The 13,924-nt window shown below is 40.5% G+C and overlaps 1 protein-coding gene across 1 annotated transcript in view; it reads right to left on the bottom strand.

Annotated features, from left to right (window-relative positions):
• HEATR3 (HEAT repeat containing 3) overlaps positions 1 to 13,924 on the bottom strand; it is a 25,997-nt gene that overhangs the window by 2,172 nt on the left and 9,901 nt on the right. Inside the window, exons 7-14 of the mRNA XM_018565742.1 lie at positions 13,416 to 13,681; positions 11,294 to 11,384; positions 8,855 to 9,009; positions 7,446 to 7,528; positions 7,195 to 7,331; positions 3,185 to 3,273; positions 2,842 to 2,985; positions 114 to 290 (exon numbers count right to left, since the gene is read on the bottom strand). Of these exons, the coding sequence (XP_018421244.1) occupies positions 114 to 290; positions 2,842 to 2,985; positions 3,185 to 3,273; positions 7,195 to 7,331; positions 7,446 to 7,528; positions 8,855 to 9,009; positions 11,294 to 11,384; positions 13,416 to 13,681 (1,142 nt within the window). The remainder of the gene's footprint in view (positions 1 to 113; positions 291 to 2,841; positions 2,986 to 3,184; positions 3,274 to 7,194; positions 7,332 to 7,445; positions 7,529 to 8,854; positions 9,010 to 11,293; positions 11,385 to 13,415; positions 13,682 to 13,924) is intronic.

The raw sequence follows: 13,924 nt of genomic DNA, 5'->3' as shown, positions 1-13,924 counted from the left end.
AAAAAAAAAAAAAAAAAAAAAAAACTACAAAATCCTGAGTACTACCATCCAATGAACTACCATGTATAACTAGTACCGCATAACTAACTTATTCATAGATAAAAAGTGTGTACCTTTGATTTGAAAGCTGGCTGAATTTTCTTTAGGGCTTGAAGTAACTTTATCTCCACAGCAGCCTTCTCCGCTTCATCACCATCAGCAAATACATCAAAAATGGCATCCAGTGCTCCTCCAGAAACCACCAGAGAAGAATCATTACTGGCAACTCCAAGAAGGAAGATTCCTATCAACTGAAGGAGGAGACCAAAAAGGGGTTTTCAACTTTTACTTATTTAGAAAAAAAGCTCCCTGTGCCCCATAATGCATGTTTACCAGCAGCAAATGCTGTTAAAAGAAAAATCCCAGTCTTGCCAAGTACTCTAGCTTCCTCAAAGATGCTTTCTATAGATGCACAAAAGGAGGGCTGAGCTTGGGGCCATCATTTCTGTACAACCTATAGCAGCTATTATGATTGCTGGCAATCGATTGTGTGTGTGGCCATGACTATGTGCAGATACACAACTCAATTGTCTCTGATAATTCTACATTTACACTGTAATACAAAGCAACTCAATTAAAGAGACAGTGCTGGTGAATAATATGAATGGCTGCTCTCATATTTAATCGACATATTTCTGAATTCTGTTTTTTTGTGAATTGCATGCCATATATTGCATGCCATCCTTCACTTCTGTGACCAAATGTACTCAAAAGCAATACCTGGCATATGGTAGTAGGCTTCCTATTTTGTACTGTGGGCCCACTCAAAGCCCTAGCAAAACAGGTACCAAATCAGGCACATTTAGTTATCCTGCCCATTAGCCGCTATGGAACATTAGGACACAGAGCTACTCCAGTCAATTGGATTTGAGGAGGGAGTTTAGCTGTTTGTCAGTAAAATCCCAAAAGTAATACAATCTCTACCTCATTTGGTGGTGTGCCTCTTATTGTGGATAACTGGTGTATCTACGGTAGGAAAAGACCACCAATTTATGACCTCCCTCTCAAAAAGAAAAAGTTCTGACACACTGTCTGAAGGGGCCCCAGGACCCTTGAGGAAGTTTCTAGTCCTCCTAGAGGAAGCAGTCAAGTGCGGTGAAAAGGTCTTAGCAGCTGCAGGGGCTCCAAAAGACCCTAGGCCTTGAACAAGAGGCTGATCCTCCCGGGCTCAGACCATAAATCAGACCATAGATCAGCTGAATTTTGGGGTCCAGAGATCAAAGACAGAGGTTTTTGTGGAAATGGGGGAGGCCATGCCCTTGCCCAACAGAGTTGCAGGAGACTCTGACAAAGAGGTCTATGTATCTGTGGATACTAGATAAATTCCTTCAGAACCACTACGTGGCGTGTGCTGAGGGCATCCATGGCAGCAGGATTGTCCTCTAAGTGCCATGTTGCATCCACAAGGCAGTAATACAACTAGGCATAAAGTGAGGCAAGGCCTTAATACTCAGCAGCAGGTGCTGATGAGGGTTTCAGGAAGCTGGAGGTAACCAGGTCACTGTAGGCAGGCAGTGGAGATCCATGTGGCTCCTCCAAGCTGAATAGAAGGAAAGAGCATAGAGTGCATGCTCGCAACACTCTGCACAATGAATTACATAAATAAACAATCTCTCAACCTTAACCCTTACTGCAGTAAATTGTCAGTGACAGGAAACCCAAAATGGCACATAACAGTGCAGCAATGAGGTAGCTCCTGATGCTTCAGCCCAACTGGCCTTACTGACAAAGCGAGTTTCAGAGACAGGATCACACCTGAGGCTGCGGCATGGATCAAGACCCGGAAAGCGCTCCACAGCTAACTAACCAGCTAAAACATAAGCAGTGTAGCAAAAAAAAAAATCTTGATGGAAGTTATAAAAAAGGATAGTAAAAAAAGCTGAATTTTGTTTTCTATCTTGGGTAAAGAAAAGATGCCCAAACTCCTAGGATCCAGCAAAAAACTGAGACATGCTAGGTAGAGGAAAGGTTATACAGAGGCTGGCTTACAACTTTTTCGGTTTGCCATTGTCAAGTTTATTAGGTTCATCTATATATGCGTGTTGGGCTTTACAATGCATGGGTAGGGTGTATAGGGCCTAAATGGTAATTACCTATAGAACAGTTGATAAACTGACACTGGATATACCTAAATATTGGGAGTACCAGCTCCAGTTTCTTCTCTACAGAGATTTTCAATGTGTAAAAATAATAATAAAAAAAAAAACACACAAAACTACATAGTAACAGTTCTTGACGATTGCAACTTAAAGAGGTATATTGGGTTTTAATTTTTTTTTTCCTTTTTTACCTCATTTAGCAAATATGAAATTATGTATATTAATAAATGCATTTTTCTTTTGAGCCAGCAGGTGGAGCTTTATGCTTTTAACACTTCTGTGATGAAATAGCTTGTTTACAGATCTCAATAGCTCAAGCTGCAATTTGCATACACAAATGAATTATGCATTAGCAAGGACTCATCCTTTATACTAGGGTTCAGTCAGACGTTTGACAAAGCAATGCTTCAATGGAACCTACTTCTGCTATGTTGTCACTTCTGGAATGCCTAATCTTTTTTTTTTTTTTTTATAAAACGAAACCAAAGAAGCTTAAAAATTACATACTTAAAAACGCACACAAACTAATATGATTCCCTTAAGAAGAAACAGCATTTTGCACTGGATACAGACCTACAGGTATGAGTAAAATAACTTTTTTTTTTTAGTATTTTATCAGGAACTTAACTCTTGGAGTAGTCCAGGGCTTGTTAATGCAGAACAGGATGAATAAAGTTTCATGGGAAATATAAGGAGATTGTACCTTCAGTTTTTCTGATGTGTTTCCACTCTTAGCCAGTACGCTGCCTGTGATCCCCATAATACTGACTGCATTCACCCTTGTACTGCTGTTATTGCTGGAGACACAACCTTCACCAAAGCTCATGACTTGTTCTGGGGTCATACACTAACAGAAAAGCAGAAGGCAGAAAAATGTCAAAGAGAGAAAAGCAAAGAGCCAGTGAAATAAACAAATATTAACTCACAAGGATTAATCTTGTTAAAAAAAAAAAAGTGTAAGTGTGCAGAGTTCTAAAAACAAGCATAAATTTAAGAATATATTTTATATAAATTTTTTTTTTTTATAATACCGTTCTACTTCATACCTGTGGTATTCCTTTAGAGGCCATTGTTTCTAGTAGTGCTCGCAATGCACTGCTTGCAGCTTCTAAAAATTCATCCCGTTTTGGAATATCTGATGAACAAAAAAACTTAAGTGTGAGAAAACAAATAAAACGTAACCGTATCATGGGTTCAAAAGCCAAGCTCAGGCCCAATAATGGCATTATAAATGGGTTTATAAGAGTGTAAACAATACATGGATCCTTTGCTGTGCTCAGCAACACATTTTACCTTCAGCATACTTCTTACACAACTAAGTAAAGATGATAGATAAGGAGACATTTACAAAAAACAATAAATGAAATATATATTTTTTTTAAATCATATTTTTGGTATACAATTTTAGCCAGTGACAGTTCATATGCTTTTGGCCAGTTGCATCAAACCCTCTGTTTTGTCCTCTGTTTTTCTTCATCCATATTTTATGAGTTTTTCATAATGACACACGTCACTACAATGGAATGTGCAATCAAAGTTTACATACTGGTTTTTATAGCAAAGTATCATTCTCTCCACATGCTGCCAACACAGGTTTTTCCCCCCTTCATTTACAGTCTCTGGTGATGAGTGTACGTCTACCGCAGTCACGTGCACTGCTCTCAGAAAACATCAATTCCCAGTAACCAATATCCCTGCCTATTAAACTGCACATGTGCGGGAGGAGCTGTGTGGGCAATGACTGCATGAAGGTGAAGCTTCCAGGGCTATTATATGCTGTACTGGCTGCATTGGCGGATAATATTGTAGTCCATTTCAGGAGAGGCTAGAAGAGGGTGGGTACATTCCCACATATAGCACGACCATGTAGAACGAATGTAGCCACCCTCAAAGAGGAAGTTACAGCACAGGAGATTTAGAATACAGATAACGGGGCGTGATGGCAGATGCTTATTTTAGAAAAGTTTAAAAATATATATATAGATTCAGTATTTGTTTTGTCTATTGAGCTTAGTGACACTTTTAGCCACATCTAGATAAAGTAGATGCGTCATCTTTTTCCAACAGTCTATGCTTGCTTATTTAATGATATTATACAACACTAACAAGACTTTGCAGTGCTTGAGACTCAAGAGTGGTGGAGCAGGTGTACACGGTGATATGACCTTGAAATATTTATCTTGTTTTTTTTCTCTGGACTGTTTACTGTTCCTATTGGAAGTGAAGATACACATTAAAGACAAAAACTGTTTCTATGAATAGCACCTCTTAAAGAGCTAGGATATAAAAAAAATACTCACGCAATCTGTAAACTGGGCATGTTGGGTATCGTTTTACTCGTTGTAACCTCATCTTTTATATTTCATTAAAAAAATGGGTAATTTGTTGTGTTTTGGGGCATTTAATTAAATGTGTCACTAAATTTTGGGGTTTAATAAGGAGTTGCGCTAATATTGCGCAACATAAAAATTTTCAACTACCACCATTTTATTCTATAGGGTCTTGGCATTCAGAAAATATATAATGTTGGGGGGTTTTACGTCATTTTCAGGCCTAAAATGTGGAATATAACATGGGTGCAAAAATTGAAAAAAGGGCCTCAGTCATGAAGGGGTTAAACAAGTTCACAACATATAATAGCTGAGGGATCAAATCCCAGTCAGGACACTATCTGCAAGGAGCTTGCATGTTCTCTCAGTGCTTGCGCGGGTTTACTCTGTGTACTCCAGTTTCCTCCTACACTCTAAAGACGTGCTAAAGAATAATTGGCTCCTGTCTAAACTGGCCATGTATGTATGTGAAATAGGGACCTTAGATGGTAAGCTCCTTGAAGGCAGGGACTGATGTAAATGTACAGTATGTAAAGCTCTGCGTAAACGGTCAGTACTATATAAATACTAGAAATAAATATGTTGCTCGACTAGCTGGGGGTATAGGAGTCAGAACAGACTGCTACTAAGCAAAATTTAGAATGACTACCAACTATTAGCACAGGTATTCCAACTGCCATTCAGACCAGTATGTTTATAAAATTGTCCCCCATGCATGAATTATGTAGTTAGGGAGCCACCACCCCAAATTGATAATATTATTGGGTTTTTTTTATGATGAAGTGACTGGAGAACAAATGGAAAACAGGGATTTTGGCACTTACAGTAAAGTTAATTTTCCCAAGTTCATTAAGGGACAGTTATTCTGATACGGGTTATACTGCAGCCTACAGCAGAATTTAAACACTGGAAATAAAAAAAGCCAGCCAGGTAAACCCCCGCCTACTCTCAGTAAGCTTCAGTTTTGTAGTAAAACAGTACTAGGATTAGATCACAAAGACAGAGGGGTAAGGCCTTTGTCCCGTAATGAACTTCATGAAATGGATTTTACAACAAAAATCCTGTTTTCTGTATTGTTCATTAAGGGACACAGGGTCTGTAGTTATTTTGATATATAGAGGATGTCCAAAAGAAGTCCAACTGAGGGGTGGGCAACACAGCAAACAAAACCCAACAGGCCAACATAACAAAAAAAGAAAGAACCTGGGGCCAGCCTGCAGTTTTAATAGCTGCTTGAACAACCTTACGTCTGAAGCTGGTATGAAGCCTCAACACTCACCTGGAAAAACTTAGAAAACAAGTGTAGGGATGCACAAATACGGGTACTGATACAGAGCATTTTGGCGAGTACTCGCCCAAATGCTCCAATAACTTACCCAGGTACAGTGAGGGAGCATGGAGCCGGCTTCCTGGCCAATCAAGAAGTCAGGCGGTGGGTCATGACCTGCCTCCCGTCTTCCTGAGTGGCTAGGAAGCCAGCTGCACCGGTATCGGTGCATCCCCACTTTTCTCTATAGAGAATAGACTCCTATCCTCCTGGAAAGCTAGCCAAAATTTTGCTCGGAGTGGGAGGGGTTATACCTGGCAGGTTGATGGCTATTTTGTTTGCCAGTGTTGAAAATTGTGTTTTTCAGTACCCCAAAAAGTCCATAGACGATGCTTTAAGAGCCCCTACAGGTCATCAATTTAGAGATACGCATAAATATTAGCCCTAGAATTATTGCTCTCACTGTGTCGTGTGTGGCGATACCCAACATGTGTAACGGGAGCAACGATTTTGTACGTAGGGGCACCTGACGCGTGTTTACGTGAATACGCTTGTGCTCGTGGGGGCCTTTAAAAAATGCTTTTAATTACTTGTACATTTATTTTATTTAATATTTGTTTAAAACTTTTTTTTTAACTTTACTTCAATTGCTATCACATAGGGGGGGTTAAAAGCCCCCCATGTGATAGCATATTGGCAGTGACAGGTACTCTTTGAGGTGATACTAGGGGTCCAAAAGAACCCCAGTGTCACCTTTCCACCCTAAATAAGCTATTGAAGTGCAGATCACACTTCAATAAACGTATTGCTCGGCTTCAGGAGCAGAGTATTGACAGCTCAGGGCCCGGAAATGTGGCGCAATACGCATTCGCCACAGCTTCCCACCGACACCCGAGATGCCGGTCCCGCAGGAGGGGCAGCGAAGCCCGGAAAACACTGCGGGGGCGGGGACTTAACCGGCCCATAGAAGCGATCTTGTGTCAGCTGACCCGCCAGAATTACTTCTATTTTGAAGCCGACAGCCGGATCTACAGATGTAAACGGTGTCTACCATGTACGTCACTGGTCGCTAAGGGGTTAAAAAGCACCGATATACAGCACACTGAATTTGTGAAATGGAGAGGCATGTGTTCCTTTTCAATTGTGAAGTCTGTTATTTCCTTTGTGCTTGTGTGACTTCATCACATAAAACAATAGTATTATCCATTTGGATTGGTGGTTTCTTAAATCACACATTTGTGTTAAGGGTGATCCCGCGATCGTACGATAATCGGCAGGTGATGATCGCAAGTACGATCTGCCTGTCCTAGATGGGCAGATCGTATGAGATTTTAATTACCTTACAACCATCGCAGGATGAAAGTCGTGCAATGGTTGTAAGGTGTATGGGCACCTTTAGAAACTCAATATCTGAGGGGAATAAAAAAAAAGAAGGTGATTTGCAATTCAAAATACCTACCAGTTTGTGTGAAGACCAATTGTGAGAGGTGCTTAGAAAGTTCCTGTAATGCAGAAGCTCCTCCAAGACTCTCTATGTCCAACGCTGACAACATGTTATGCAAACTAGTCAGAGCCCGGCACTGTACAGTATACATCCTGCAACACAGCAGAAAATAGTGGTGTGAACACCAGCTGGAACCACTCTTACATGAAACCAACACAGAACTGGCAAAAACAAGCAGAATGAAAAAATGACAAAGAAGAAAATACTTTGTAATTAATGGCTTCCATGTTGCATTCTGTGAACAGATCTGTAGTGCGTTACCATCAGGAAACCAAGTCTTTTCAAAAACCTAAAAGAAAAAAATAAACAAATAAAAGACAATTTAATGTATGACAAAAAAACAGGATATACAATGAAAGTTCAGCTTTGTAACTTCCCCGTCCTTTCTAGGACTATAATATAATTGCTGCCATTCTAGCAAACCTCAATTTCTATTTGTGCTGGTTTCAGTTCTAGGGATACTTCAAAACATCCATATCCTATGGACTTGTCAAATTTTGCAGGGAGAAAGAGGTTAGTGCAAAGCTCTAGGAAGGTTTGTTAGCAGACAGATGCTAATGCATTAACAGTGGGGATATACAGCTGAGAAAAAGGTAAACTGAGAATGGACTAACATCACATTAGGACTGGGTCAGTTTTGGTTGGTGTAGAGCTGCCAATAGATGGGCAGGTATCTCCCCGAAGAACAGCTCAAGTAGTAAGACTGTGACAATAAAGCATGATGGGTACTTTGAACCTTTGTGTGCTCCATAGAAGATAACTGTATTAGACAGCTCAGTGTGCTCCACAACAGAGCAATGGATTAGACCTGGGTGGGCAAATCTCAGTCCTCCAGCTGTGGGGAAACTACAAATCCCATGATCCTTCTGCCTCTGGGAGTCATGCCTGTGGCTGTGAGAATCTTGCAATGCCTCATGGGATTTGGAGTTATTCAACAGCCGGAGGACTGGAGTTTGCCGACCCCTGAATTAGACCCCCTCACCGTGTGCTCCATAGAAGAGGGAAGGTTTAAACCTGCTCCTAGGCAAGTTTCAAGATAGCAAGTTCTCCCTCGTCAACAATTTGGATTGGGCAGTAAAAATTACTCTTCTTAATGCTTTCTAAAAGGCTATTTCAACTGATAAGATGAACAAGTTACTTGTGTAATTCACGCGGCCCTGCCACGCTGAATAGCCCGATAGAAAACACCCATTTTATGTTAAAGATGAACTCCAGGAAAAAGAAATATTGTGCAAATACAAAAAGGCATGTATATTTTTACTTTACTCTTAGTATACATGGGGAATTTTGTCCAGATCCGTGCAAAAACACAGCATGAAATTTTAACTCTGTGTAAGAACGCCATGTAATGCTGCTCTCTCCACTTGTGCAGGGTGACTGGTCTTGTATCTGCCCCCTCATGTAGTTTTTTTTACAGGCAGCCTGTCTTGGGTTGGCCTGGTGGGTCCCCCCACAGCTCCACTCTCTGCACAGACTATGTGAAGAACAGTGATGATGTAACCACTACTTTTACAGGGTATTATCTGGGTTTGTGAAAGCATTTCAAAAGTGGAGGACGGAGCCGCTGTCACAGAACTAAGGCCGAGCGGTGAGGGGAGATAGATTTGCCCTGTACCTTTTTCGGTATGAAGTGACCAAGGAGAGCCGAGTGCACTTCAGCAGACAAGCACAGTGGAGTAAGAAGCTGGCCTCCATCGGCCACAGATTTCTCCAAGCCCAAGTCACTCTCATCACTGCTAGAGAGCTCTTCCCATTCATCATCAGATGGATCTGAGGACAAAAAAAACACATATTTAACCAATTTATTGCAATAATGAGCAGTAAGAATTATAAAAAAATAATAAATACAAAAAGCAGCTATACCCCCACCCCAACAGGATCACACTATGAACGCCATTAATAAAGTCACACCAACAACATAGCAAGCCCCGGTCACATTTACTGACAAAAATTGAGCAATAAACCACGGAAGACCAGAAGAGCTTCTCCATCAAAAACAAAAAACCCGACATTCTTTAAACTGAAGTCAAACTCTGCAAAAGCTGTTCTGTTCTAAATATAAACTCATTTTAGGCATCAATCCTACATTTTGGGATGTTTTTCTCCCGATTATCTGATTTTTTTTAATGGTTTTTTTTTAGTAAAACCATAGCATCTATGCCTTAATTTGTATAGCTAAGACGAAAAACAAAAACAAAAAGTTGCACCTCCATGTATAAAAACGTTTATTTAAGTTAAAGCAAAAAAGGTATAGGTACTCAAAATGGTTGAATTGTCAATGCTTGTTATAGCCACATAAACAATATAGAGGAAAGCGATTTGTCCCGATAGATACCACAGCAGCCTCCTATCACATCACACAATCCACCGGCCGCTGTGAGGCTGGTTAACGCATTTCAGGGGCACACACCCTTCATCAGAACCAGAGCTTGCTTCACAGAGTGCTGGGTTTAAGACTGAACATTAGCCAGAGGATGTTTCCTCAGTGACTTCAAGTAATTGGTCAGCTACATGTCCTTATCATACTAGTTCAAGGAATTTAAGGGAGCGGGTGGATCGTCATTAAATCACGATTACACGGATCGTTAACCAAGCTCCTTAGGAGCCATATAGCACCAGCATGAGCAGCAATGCTGTACAAATTAAAAAGTTTTGTCTCTCTCAGCGCTAATGGGTAGCAGTTAATAATCCTACTGTAGTCTCAATTCCCTCGCTCTTTAAACTCTCGGGGGGCTGCTCGTCCAAGGGATCAGGGACTCCCGTCATAGACCTACAAGACAAAAAAAACAAAGGACCGCCTCCATGTGTAAAAACTTTTATCAAGTTAAAACTAAAAAGGTATGCTTGTTATAGCCACGTAAACAATATAGAGGGAAGCCATCCCTCCCGACTAGATACCACAGCAGTCTCCGATCAAATCACACAATCCACCGGCCGCTGTGAGCCTGGTTAACGCGTTTCAGCGGCACGCACCCTTCATTAGAACCATAGCTTGCTTCAGAGTGCTGGGTTTAAGACTGAAAATTAGCCAATCAGAGGTTGTTTCCTCAGTGACTTGTAATTAAGTGATTGGTCAGCTAAATGCTCTTATGCTAGCTGAAGGAATATCAGCTTGAGTAACACGGTTCGTTAATCAAGCTCCTTAGGAGCCATATAGCATATCATCTAATGATTGGTGAAGAGTATAACATGAGACGAATATGTGGCTCCAGCTGATCATTAGCATTCTGACACTTCATATTACTCGGCAACATTTCATTTTCTCATTCCCATTTTACTCTGTAATGCTTAAAATTATAGTTGCACCAACACACAAATAATTCTTAACTAGATGTATGAATTGTTACAGTATTACTACGAATTTATGAATAAATAAGTAATTTTATTGGTTTATTAAAATGTATTAAATAATTTAATTTAGAACACTCATCTAAAATGAATTACTTATTCGTCAATTGGTAGTAATAATTAATTAGTAAATAATGTAACAATGATATTCCTCTCCGATATTCCTTCAGCTAGCATAAGAGCATTTAGCTGACCAATCACTTAATTACAAGTCACTGAGGAAACAACCTCTGATTGGCTAATTTTCAGTCTTAAACCCAGCACTCTGAAGCAAGCTATGGTTCTAATGAAGGGTGCGTGCCGCTGAAACGCGTTAACCAGGCTCACAGCGGCCGGTGGATTGTGTGATGTGATCGGAGACTGCTATGGTATCTAGTCGGGAGGGATGGCTTCCCTCTATATCGTTTACGTGGCTATAACAAGCATACCTTTTTTGTTTTAACTTAATAAAAGTTTTTACACATTGAGGCGGCCCTTTGGTTTTTTTTGTCTTGTAGGTCTATGACGGGAGTCCCTGATCCCTTGGACGAGCAGCCCCCCCGAGAGTGTATTGAGACTACAGGAGGATTATTGACTGCTACCCATTAGCACTGAGAGAGACAAAACTTTTTAATTTGTTCTCATTTAATTTTGCAGCTCATGCAGGTGCTATATACTGTAAACCATTTAAAAAATGCAAATATATTGTTTATAAAAAAGTACAAACCATTACTGCAGCACATGTTAACAATCATTTCCAGCGCAGATTTCTGAGCCACCAACAAACAAGAAGCTTGCTTGAGCTCATTATTGGACACCTAAAAGAAAAATACATTCATAGTTACAACATTCATGTGATGGTGACAGTGCAGTGAGAGGAGTGTATTTTCACAGTCCAATGATCAAGGTTAAAGGCATCGGCACCTGTTTTTACCACAACCTTTTATTTAAAGAACTCAGGGAAAAAATTATTCTTAACCCTTGCAGTGGGGAGACCCCCTCGCTGCGAGGGTTAAGTGCTCATTTTTATCTAGGTTGTAAAATACACACACACATACATACATACATACATACATATACACACACACACACCTGAAACTCTGAGCCAGCTGCCTGTTAAACCGGTCCACACAGCACTGTGGGCCAGCGGTCTGAGGATCCTTAAGTCATCAGGCCCAATACAGTGTATTGGCCGTGAGGATGCCAAGAAACATATAATAGCTGCAGCGGAGGAGGAGACAAGCTGTGGAAATCAGTCTAGGAGCCAGGCGGCTCTCAGGTTCAGGGGAGTATAGCTTTTTTTATTTTACACCCTAGACGAAAACAAGCACTTAACCCTTGCAACTGTTAAATCATTTTTCCCCAGAGTTCTTCTTCAAGTTTCGCTCCCACTAGCCAAGACCAAGACCTTTAAGAGTTGGATAACTGCAATCGAGAAAAATCTAGATTCCTGCCCTTCCAGACAGGGCTGCACCATGCGAGAGAGCTGCGTAAATCTAAAGACTGGATGGACAGAAATAATAAGCCTATGGCAGGTAAACAGCTCTCATACTGTATATGTATATCATGTGCGTGCAATTACAGGAAAGTACCTAAAGATGACAATTACTAAAATGAACAGGGACAGACTTCTGTTGTGGTAAAGATTTTAACTTTTTAAATTAACTCTTACATTTGCCAGGAATAAAAAGGTTCATTCACATTTAACATAATCCCCATTTTTCTCTAATTATAAACATTTACAGTTTAGCTGCAGTCGCAATGACGACTGGATAGCAAATGGCTGTCACACCTATATTTTATTAATACAGGTCACCAATTAGGAAAGATGGGAATAAAGTGCTGGAAGAAATGCTGTTACGGCCCTTAAAGTGACATTAAACCCTCAGATTTTTTAACATAAACCAATACTGTAATGTGTACCTTACTGTAATCCATGGTAGTTTCCCTTCTCTTTGCTGCTCTTCCTTTTAAATCCTTATCTCTTCTCATGCTAGGGGAGAACTTCCCTTTGCAGCTGAGTGCCTCTTCCTGTAGTGCTGGCTCAGGTTGTGAACCTACACACAGACACCATGTATCCATTTCAGAGACAAGGCAGTCTGCTGCAAAACAGAAGTTCTGCCCAGCCCGAGAAGAGATACGGATTTAAAAGGAAGAGCAGCAAAGAGAAGGGAAACAACCATGGATGCAGTAAGGCACACATTACAGTGTTGTTTTATGTTAAAAAAATCTGAGGGTTTAATGTCACTTTAAGGCTGGGTTCACACCTTTGTGTTATTTTATGCTCGTTTTTTTAGTTCAGTGAAACTCGCGTTTCACTGGCGGTATGATATATATATATATTTTTTTCCCTTTATTTAAAAATTTTGTTTCACTTTTAAACCCGGAAGTCGACAGCCGCCGAAGACACAGCGGGGATCGCGGACAAGGTAAGACATGTACGCGGTATTCACGAGTGTGGCTCGGGGTTACCGCTTGGTTAACCCCGATCCTCACTCGGGAATACCAATGGCAACGCGCGACAAAACGCCCCAAATAAGCTCCTGTACTTCTTTGGGCATAGGGCGTTTTGCAGCGCATCCCTAAGCGCTGTAAAACGCCCAGGTGGGAACCATGCCCATAGGCAATAAGTGGTTTTCACATGTTGAGCATTTTACAGCGTGTAGGAACGTGCTGCAAAAAGGCTCCGGTGTGAACCAGGCCTACAAGGTTTTGACTCGATTGAGACATGCATTTCTAAGGCCTGCCTAAATAGGTCATGATTTTATCATGGCGACTGAAAGCAAAAAAACACAAAAAAAACAAAACCAAAAAAAAAAAAATTGATATATATATTTTGTTTAACCTACTGGATTCAAGTCAGAAAAATCTGCACGACCGGTGCCTTTATTCACACCATCTTCATTCAAGGAGATTTCTTCAAGGTTTGCTGCAGCTTCTTGTGCTTCAACCTCTGACTCTGCTGCTTTCAAATGCAGCGATTCAACTTCTTTCATCTTAACAATGAATTTCCCAGCATCCAGAGACAGCACTTCTGACAGTATCCTCAATATAGCATTTATAGAGTCGGCCTGGCTGCGGGGAGGGATCCTTTCTTTTAAGTTCCAAACAGTACCTGTTGATCAAATGTAAATAATAAATGCTAACAAAAATTCCAGACAGCAGAAAAAGCAAATCAACAGAATACATCCAATAATCAAACACACATTTGTAATCCAAATTTAGGGTAACATTTCTTCACTCAGGTCTTCCTCTACTATAGCATGGGCTCCATACTGGATGGAAAAAGTAACCTCAATACCGGAAAATTAGATTTTAGAATTACATATACATTAAAGCTGAAGTTTAGTCATTTTTT

Source organism: Nanorana parkeri, unplaced genomic scaffold (assembly GCF_000935625.1).
Source record: "Nanorana parkeri isolate BGI_ZX_2015 unplaced genomic scaffold, ASM93562v1 scaffold883, whole genome shotgun sequence".
In the NCBI taxonomy this organism is placed as follows: domain Eukaryota; kingdom Metazoa; phylum Chordata; class Amphibia; order Anura; family Dicroglossidae; genus Nanorana; species Nanorana parkeri.
Note: the sequence above shows the minus strand (reverse complement) of the source record. Positions and strands in the feature narration are given on the sequence as shown.